Source organism: Sinocyclocheilus grahami, unplaced genomic scaffold (assembly GCF_001515645.1).
Source record: "Sinocyclocheilus grahami isolate Dianchi unplaced genomic scaffold, SAMN03320097.WGS_v1.1 scaffold577.1, whole genome shotgun sequence".
Taxonomy (NCBI): domain Eukaryota; kingdom Metazoa; phylum Chordata; class Actinopteri; order Cypriniformes; family Cyprinidae; genus Sinocyclocheilus; species Sinocyclocheilus grahami.
The window spans coordinates 627,782-637,781 of NW_015505756.1; the positions used below are offsets into that span (position 1 = coordinate 627,782).

Below are 10,000 nucleotides of genomic sequence, written 5' to 3' on the forward strand. Positions count from 1 at the left end.
CTCACTCACACACACACTCTCTCTCTCTCACTCACTCAGACACACACACACACTCTCGCACACTCACTCACACACACACTCTCACTCACTCACACACTCTCTCACACAGACAAACACACACACACACACACAGTAAACCTGTGATAAACTACAGCTGTGGAGTGTGTAAGGATTTTTATGCACACACATGTTCCTGTCGCAGTCGTGGCTGTTCATGAATCTGTTATTTTTTTATTGATTATGATTTGTGTTCACGCTGTCCGCGCAGATGAGATCTGATCCACACAGATGCTGATGAACGGTTTTGTTCAGAGATGAGTGTGTGACGCTGCAGATGCTGAGTGTGTGGTAGCGAGAGACACTTTAGCACTTCTAGTCTAGTCTTCAATGAGAAGAGGAAGGGGTGATTGTTGCTGGTTACTGTATGATGATTGAAATCACGAAATGGCCTTAAACGGTTAGTAAATAAACTGCAGAAAGTCATGTTTTCTAATACACGCGCGCATTGCATGTATTCTGACAGCGCTGCACGAGCTCGCAGCAGATCTGCTTGTTAACCAGGGTTCAAAGTCCAAAGCGCGAAAGTGTAATGAATTTTTACAAGGCACGTGACAATGCGATACGTACGACGTATTCGTAATGAGACTCTTTTATAAATCTGTTATCAACAAAAATAAGCATTGAGGTCTTCCTGCGCGTTTCCGCCAAAACAAAAGTTGAGAAAAAGCAAGAACTCTTATAAACATTCATAAATGTTAGTAATGTAATGTTACTGTTGTTCTGTAAAATAACATAAAGAGTAAGACAATAATGATAATAATCATTACAACAGCTCTGTTTTAATACATTTATTATAACATTCACACATAGTGTTCAAATTAGGATCTGTAATATTTCTAATGTTTTAAAAGAAGTCTCTTCTCAGAAAGGCTGCTTTTAATTGTACAGTAAAAAAATTTAAATGCATGCCTGATTCAAGAAGGGGGTCTGATGGCCAAAAATTATTATTTTACTAACTTATTAATTTTAAGTTAAATTGTGCTTTGTTGGTATAGTCATGTTTTCTAATACACGCGCGCATTGCATGTATTCTGACAGCGCTGCACGAGCTCGCAGCAGATCTGCTTGTTAACCAGGGTTCAAAGTCCAAAGCGCGAAAGTGTAATGAATTTTTACAAGGCACGTGACAATGCGATACGTACGACGTATTCGTAATGAGACTCTTTTATAAATCTGTTATCAACAAAAATAAGCATTGAGGTCTTCCTGCGCGTTTCCGCCAAAACAAAAGTTGAGAAAAAGCAAGAACTCTTATAAACATTCATAAATGTTAGTAATGTAATGTTACTGTTGTTCTGTAAAATAACATAAAGAGTAAGACAATAATGATAATAATCATTACAACAGCTCTGTTTTAATACATTTATTATAACATTCACACATAGTGTTCAAATTAGGATCTGTAATATTTCTAATGTTTTAAAAGAAGTCTCTTCTCAGAAAGGCTGCTTTTAATTGTACAGTAAAAAATTTTAAATGCATGCCTGATTCAAGAAGGGGGTCTGATGGCCAAAAATTATTATTTTACTAACTTATTAATTTTAAGTTAAATTGTGCTTTGTTGGTATAGAATGTTAAAAATGTTCAGTGTTAAATATTTTTTAATTGTTTTTTTTAATTGTTTTTTTTTTTCTTTGAAAAGCAAGACAAAACAGTAAAAAGCACATTTTGGCTTTTTAATTTATGCAATGGTGAAAAAAAAAATAGGCAAAACACTTGTGGGGGAAAAAACTCGAAAAACCGTGTTCGGTATTCAACCTTCGGCCCAGTGTTTAATTTTGTTCGGTTTCAGCTTCAGCCAAGAATTTTCATTTCGGTGCGTCCCTAAAGCAAACTAATGAGCTGCCCATGGCTTCTGTGGAGATCAGTTGGCATTCAGATGTGGCTTTATTTCATGACGCACCTCACTGTAGGCTCTTTAAAAAGTCTGAAATCACATGATCAAAATTAAGCCCATTAAAAGTCTTAAATAGTCTCAATTTTAATTTTAAGAGGTGGTAAATTTGGGGTTAGAAAAACAGTTTCCCCAATACAGATATATGATTATTAAACTTTAAAGGGTTATGATTGAATGAAATAAATGTGAGCGTGGCTCGTTTCGAAGTTAAAGCGCGGCGCTATCGCGTGTTCAACAGGATCATGGTTTCAGAGTGAACACCACACATTTATGCCTAATGATTGCTAATGACGCACACTATGTGCATGTTACGGTGTTTATTATAATATGTTGTAGATGGTTGCAAGATGCAGATTTTATGTCTCGGCTAAAATAACAAAGCATTGACATTTCAGAATAAGAGTCCCTGTGTATTTAATGCTTGTTTATGATTAAAAGGCCCTCGTTATGCATAAAGTATTTTATTATTGGTATTTTGGTCACACAGTAAACACTGTCTGGCATTTAAATCAATGCAATCACTTGTATTTTCTCTCGGAACCGCCGTGTCACAGGGAAAAAAGACCAAGAACATTTTTAACACATTTCGTATATATATTTTAATAGTATCGCCACAATAAACTTCTTATTGCCTTTCTTTAAATGCATTATAGTATCAGCTCAATCCAGTTCCGGTGGACCTGTGTGTGTGTGTGTGTGTGTGTGTGTGTGTGTTGATATGTGAGAGCATGCTTCAGTTCATGTGTAAATATGGAATAAAACATTTCTTAATTTAGCAGATGCTTTTATCCAAAGCGACTTACAAATGAAGACAATAGAAGCAATCAGAATCAACAAAAGAGCAATGATGTGCAAGTGCTATAACAAGTCTCAGTTAGCTTAACGCAGTACATGTAGCAAGTTTTTTTGTTGAAGAATAGAATTAGAATAGAGAGTGCTAGAGTTGGAAGAGATGTGTTTTAGCCGATTCTTGAAGAATCTACACTTTGACACTTGCACTTACCCTGTTTTGCGGTTATTTTGAGATGATATGTGTTTGTTCTGTAACCGCATGCTGTATTTTATTTGTACAGGTCTTAAAAAGTCTTACATTTGATTTTAAAGCCCTGAAAAGGCATCTGCTGAACTTCAGGTCACTTCCGTCGCTGCAGAGCCGATATGTGTCGGGATCTGTTCAAGCGCAACTTTTACTGAAGTGCTTTCAGAGTCGCAGGAAGTAGAAAGTGCCGCTCTCATCTGTTCTTACAGATTTTTCTTCTGGTTCTGCTAATGTGAAGATTATTTTTGCAGCCCCATCAGCAGGTCTCATGGAGAGGAAGTCTCTGGTCTTGTATTGAGAAACAGCTGACACTTCTCTGTCGCAAAATTAAACTCTCACTTCCTGTAACTGTGCGGTGCCTGCTTTTCTGACTCTGCAGCGATCGAGAAGCGCCGAAGCGCCGAACAAACCTTGTTTTTGTTAAACCACACTGACACATCATTGCTCTGAGTGACCTGATGCCACCTGAGCTCAGGAGCTCAGCGTAAAACTGAGTTCACATTCAAAATCAGCAGACTCTGTAAATATAGACATATAAATATTATCTGATTTGATTTTCAAGCTGAAATTCTGAAATTCTGCCCATGAAGCATAAGGTTGGCGCGCTCACTCACTGCACACTAAACAATGCACACTGCATACTGCTTCAGAATTACAGCGAGTAAAACTGGGCATTGCCTTGAGCGATACAGTGTGTGATGCAGTGAGCTCTGTTGAGTACTGCAGTAGTGTACACATGCTGTATACTGCAGAATGCTAGTATGCTAACCCTAGTGTCTTCTGGTTCTGCGTTTGTCTCTTCCAGTTATCTCACTGTGTTGTTGTTGTTGTTTCTAATGCTGCCTGTACTTTAGGATTGCTTGCTGCAGAAAGTAGGTATCCCACGTAGCCTTTGCTTGCCATCCAAACAACATCATCTTCATCTTTATCTTCATCATCTGTTGTCTTGCATGTTCTTCAGCACATCTGTCCATCAAGTGCTTCTTCGTTTTCCACTGAAACGTGACTCAAACAATCAGAAACCAGGATTCCTCTCCTTTCCTGTGCTGATGTGAATGATGTCTGAGCTGTGTGAGGATCTGTGAGGTTCATCTCCATCTGTTGAGTTTTAGGAGGTTCTCAGGAGCTTCCATGATGCGCCTGATTCTTTATTCATGCACATGCACTGGTCTTTGGCAAAGAGCTGGTTTGGTGTCGCTGATGGTTGTGTGTTTGTGTTTTTAGGGGCCGTATCTCAGGTTCTGGACAGTCTGGAGGAGATCCACGCGCTGACCGACTGCAGTGAGAAAGATCTGGACTTCCTGCACAGCGTCTTCCAGGACCAACATCTGCACACACTGCTGGATGTGAGTAAACACTCACTCACACTCTCTCTCTCTCTCAATTCAATTCAATTCAATTCAATTCGTGCTTTATTGGCATGACAATTGTTACAATGTATTGCCAAAGCATAGTGTTTACATTGAATCTAGAACAGATATATATGCAACAAAAACATGTATGTATGTATATACATTTAAAAAAGTTAAACAAATTAATGTTTTAGAATCGTAGAATTCTACAAACAATTTATAATTCAGTGTGTGTGTGTGTGGTGTGTGCGTGTTTGTGTGTGTGTGTGTGTGTGGGCGCATCACTGATTTGTTGACTCCTCCCTCTTTTTGTGACAGGCATCAATGTATCTTGCTGCTAGTAAGATACAATCTTGTTTTTCACCTAATAAATATTGAAGTTGTGTTTTCTTGTTTAACATTTTAAAATCAGGGTAAAGTATTTCAAATTTGGGATAAGATGTGTTTGTAATGTGTTCAGAGTTGGGGCAGCTGGTGAGGAGGTGTTGCTCTGTGAGTACAGTGAGGGCAGATGCGGCTCTCTCTGGGCAGCCAGTGCTGTGGATATCTGGCCGTCTCTAGAGTCAGAGTATGGCTGCTCAGTCTGTACCTCGTCATCTGTCTTCTTCATTTACAGTCTTGCACTGTACTCAGATATTCCGCAGCGGTGTAATCTCTATTTAGGGCCAAATAACATTCAAGTTTACTTTGTTTTTCTGTTGTTTCAGTCCAATAGGTTAGATAATTTTCTTTTTGTGCTTTTATAATTTGGTTGGGCCGAATTTTGTGGATGAATATTTCAGAGTCCTGATGCTGGATGTTGTTAGTCATGTTAGTCTGTTTTTGCAGCTTCAGGACCGTCTGAATCAGGGGACTTTTTTCAGGGTTCACTTCATGGTTTTTAAGGGCTTTAAAATGGTAAGAGTTGGGGTCACTCATTTTTAGGTGTTTCCAAAATGTGATGGCTCTTTTCTCAATGCGCATTAGTAGAGGGTATTGGCCTAATTCTGCCCTGCAGGCGTTGTTCGGTGTGCTCCTCTGTACTCTGAGGAGACTCTTACAGAACTCAGCATGCAGGGCTAATAAAACATTTCTTAATTTAGCAGATGCTTTTATCCAAAGCGACTTACAAATGAAGACAATAGAAGCAATCAGAATCAACAAAAGAGCAATGATGTGCAAGTGCTATAACAAGTCTCAGTTAGCTTAACGCAGTACATGTAGCAAGTTTTTTTGTTGAAGAATAGAATTAGAATAGAGAGTGCTAGAGTTGGAAGAGATGTGTTTTAGCCGATTCTTGAAGAATCTACACTTTGACACTTGCACTTACCCTGTTTTGCGGTTATTTTGAGATGATATGTGTTTGTTCTGTAACCGCATGCTGTATTTTATTTGTACAGGTCTTAAAAAGTCTTACATTTGATTTTAAAGCCCTGAAAAGGCATCTGCTGAACTTCAGGTCACTTCCGTCGCTGCAGAGCCGATATGTGTCGGGATCTGTTCAAGCGCAACTTTTACTGAAGTGCTTTCAGAGTCGCAGGAAGTAGAAAGTGCCGCTCTCATCTGTTCTTACAGATTTTTCTTCTGGTTCTGCTAATGTGAAGATTATTTTTGCAGCCCCATCAGCAGGTCTCATGGAGAGGAAGTCTCTGGTCTTGTATTGAGAAACAGCTGACACTTCTCTGTCGCAAAATTAAACTCTCACTTCCTGTAACTGTGCGGTGCCTGCTTTTCTGACTCTGCAGCGATCGAGAAGCGCCGAACAGAACAGCAAACCTTGTTTTTGTTAAACCACACTGACACATCATTGCTCTGAGTGACCTGATGCCACCTGAGCTCAGCGTTTTTATGTAAAACTGAGTTCACATTCAAAATCAGCAGACTCTGTAAATATAGACATATAAATATTATCTGATTTGATTTTCAAGCTGAAATTCTGAAATTCTGCCCATGAAGCATAAGGTTGGCGCGCTCACTCACTGCACACTAAACAATGCACACTGCATACTGCTTCAGAATTACAGCGAGTAAAACTGGGCATTGCCTTGAGCGATACAGTGTGTGATGCAGTGAGCTCTGTTGAGTACTGCAGTAGTGTACACATGCTGTATACTGCAGAATGCTAGTATGCTAACCCTAGTGTCTTCTGGTTCTGCGTTTGTCTCTTCCAGTTATCTCACTGTGTTGTTGTTGTTGTTTCTAATGCTGCCTGTACTTTAGGATTGCTTGCTGCAGAAAGTAGGTATCCCACGTAGCCTTTGCTTGCCATCCAAACAACATCATCTTCATCTTTATCTTCATCATCTGTTGTCTTGCATGTTCTTCAGCACATCTGTCCATCAAGTGCTTCTTCGTTTTCCACTGAAACGTGACTCAAACAATCAGAAACCAGGATTCCTCTCCTTTCCTGTGCTGATGTGAATGATGTCTGAGCTGTGTGAGGATCTGTGAGGTTCATCTCCATCTGTTGAGTTTTAGGAGGTTCTCAGGAGCTTCCATGATGCGCCTGATTCTTTATTCATGCACATGCACTGGTCTTTGGCAAAGAGCTGGTTTGGTGTCGCTGATGGTTGTGTGTTTGTGTTTTTAGGGGCCGTATCTCAGGTTCTGGACAGTCTGGAGGAGATCCACGCGCTGACCGACTGCAGTGAGAAAGATCTGGACTTCCTGCACAGCGTCTTCCAGGACCAACATCTGCACACACTGCTGGATGTGAGTAAACACTCACTCACACTCTCTCTCTCTCTCAATTCAATTCAATTCAATTCAATTCGTGCTTTATTGGCATGACAATTGTTACAATGTATTGCCAAAGCATAGTGTTTACATTGAATCTAGAACAGATATATATGCAACAAAAACATGTATGTATGTATATACATTTAAAAAAGTTAAACAAATTAATGTTTTAGAATCGTAGAATTCTACAAACAATTTATAATTCAGTGTGTGTGTGTGTGGTGTGTGCGTGTTTGTGTGTGTGTGTGTGTGTGGGCGCATCACTGATTTGTTGACTCCTCCCTCTTTTTGTGACAGGCATCAATGTATCTTGCTGCTAGTAAGATACAATCTTGTTTTTCACCTAATAAATATTGAAGTTGTGTTTTCATTTTTAACATTTTAAAATCAGGGTAAAGTATTTCAAATTTGGGATAAAATGTGTTTGTAATGTTTTGATGGCATAAAAGGCCCTTCTTGCTTTCTCTTTCAGTTCATTCACAGCCAAATTTAGCTTGCCAGTGGCATTTATCTTCAGCCCGAGGTATGTGTAGTTTGTGACATTTTCAATTTTGGTCACACCAAGGGTGAAGTTATGTCTCTTTCCCTGAACTCTGGGTCTTTTCTGGAATGTTAGTACTTTAGTTTTGTTAGGGTTAATCGTCAGGGCCCAGGTCTGACAGAACTTGTGCAGGATGTCTAGGCTCTGCTGTAGACCCTCTTCTGTTGGAGACAGCAGAACCAGATCATCTGCAAACAGCAAGAGCTTTATGTTGGAGTCATGCAGTGTGAGGCCAGGTGCTGCTGATTGTTCCAGGAGTTTCACCAATTCATTAATGTAGATATTGAAGAGGGTCGGTGATAGTCTCTCACTCTCACTCTCACTCACTCACTCACTCACTCACTCACACACACTCACACACACTCTCTCTCACACGCGCACACACGCGCACACACACACACTCTCTCTCACACGCACAAACTCACGCACACACTCACAAACACACACTTACAAACACTCACTCACTCACTCACACACACACTGTTGAGTCATCTGTGTTTGCTTTCATTCTTCACATCACTGAAGGACTGAGACACAGACAGATGTTTGATTTGTTCCTGTGGAGCTCGACTCTGTTTCTGTTGCAGATCTGTGTGACTGTGGTCCGCAGACGGAAGAAATCACTTCCTGTGTGTTTGACTTTAATGACAGAGATATAACATTTTATATAAATCCATTAAAGGATGTCACACAAATGAAGAGTGGAAAACACACAACAGAACAACATCAACACACTGTTATGAGCTCATCCAGCATCTGTGGATGTATCGGTCTGTTTAATTATTAATGGTCTGTTTAATTACAGTAAGTTTGATTAGCAGTGGCGTGTGTTTCAGACTGACATGGATGTTGTTAGCAGTCCTGCAGTGACACACTCTCTGCCCACTGTCTAGACACCAGTCAAATGTGTCGTCTTTCAGAACTCCTGCTGAGCAGCTGACGATTCGGCTTTATTTCCCAACCATCTTCATCATCATCATCATCATGATGTCACACCATCTGTAAAAACCCTGCAGGTTCACAGAGATGAGCTGCATCAGTGTTTCTGTACTGTGTGTTTGCGTGTTGAATGTGACCGCAGCGGCGACAGGATCCACTGCTGCTAAAGTTCATCATGGTGCTGATCTCGGCACGAATGTGTGTGTGTGTCATTGTATGTGTGTGTTTGAGAGAGAGTGTGTGTGTGTGTGTGTGTGTGTGTTTGAGAGAGAGTGTGTGCCTTTGTGCGCGTTTTTGTGACAAATGAGGACATACATTTGTATAATGACAAAGGTATGACAGGTATTACAAGGAGAAGGTGACTTTTCAGGACATTACCCCATGTCCCCACTTTTCAAAACACTTATAAATCACACAGAATGGAGTGTATTGAAAATCTGAAATAGCAGAAAGTCTCCTGTGAGGGGTAGGTTTAGGGGTAGGGTTGGTGTAGGGCAATAGAATATACGGTCTGTACAGTATAAAAACCATTACGCCTATGGGATGTCCCCACTTTTCACAAAAACAAACCTGTGTGTGTGTGTTTCTAGATCACGAGATGCATGCGTTCAGCTGATGGTCTCACTGATATGACTGATGAACTGAGCTGTGTGTGTTTCAGCTGTACGACAAGATTAACACCCGCTCGTCGCCGCAGATCAGGAATCCGCCCAGTGACGCCGTCCAGAGAGCCAAAGAGGTGCGAAACCAACACGGCACACACTCCTCGAACCTCTCTCAGCTCCAGGAGCGTCTGACGGATATTCTGTGCAGCGTTTATATCTGTGCTCTCAGAGACTCTTGTCAAACATTACATACATCTGAACATTCACAGTCAGAACCTTCCAGCATTTATTCATGTTTCAAACACAAGGAACGTAGCGAGTAGATGAATGGATCAGAATATGAGGCTTCGTCACGTAACACTCGGTTAATAAGACTAGAGCTTCTCATCTTCAGCTCTGGTTTACATTAATACGTGACCCTGGAGCACAAAACATAAGGGTCATAAGGGTCAATTTTTAGAAATTGATATTTATACATCATCTGAAAGCTGAAAGCTAATCTTTCCATTGATGAATGGTTTGTTAGGATAGGACAATATTTGGCTGAGATACAACTATTTGAAAATCTGGAATCTGAGGGTGCAAAAAAATCTAAATATTGAGAAAATCATCTTTAAAGTTGTTCAAATGAAGTTCTTAGCAATGCATATTACTAATCAAACATTAAGTTTTGATATATTTACGGTAGGAAATTTACAAAATATCTTCATGGAACATGATCTTTACTTTAATATCCTAATGATTTTTGGCATAAAAGAGAAATGTATAATTGTGACCCATACAATGTATTGTTGGCTATTGCTACAAATATCCCCCAGCGACTTAACACTGCTTTTGTGCTGCAGGGAC

At 40.0% G+C, this 10,000-nt stretch overlaps 1 protein-coding gene across 1 annotated transcript in view; it reads left to right on the forward strand.

Annotated features, from left to right (window-relative positions):
* Positions 1-10,000, forward strand: part of LOC107556744 (peripheral plasma membrane protein CASK-like) — a 65,794-nt gene that overhangs the window by 38,191 nt on the left and 17,603 nt on the right. Inside the window, exons 11-13 of the mRNA XM_016239938.1 lie at positions 3,851-3,868; positions 4,221-4,342; positions 9,208-9,285. Of these exons, the coding sequence (XP_016095424.1) occupies positions 3,851-3,868; positions 4,221-4,342; positions 9,208-9,285 (218 nt within the window). The remainder of the gene's footprint in view (positions 1-3,850; positions 3,869-4,220; positions 4,343-9,207; positions 9,286-10,000) is intronic.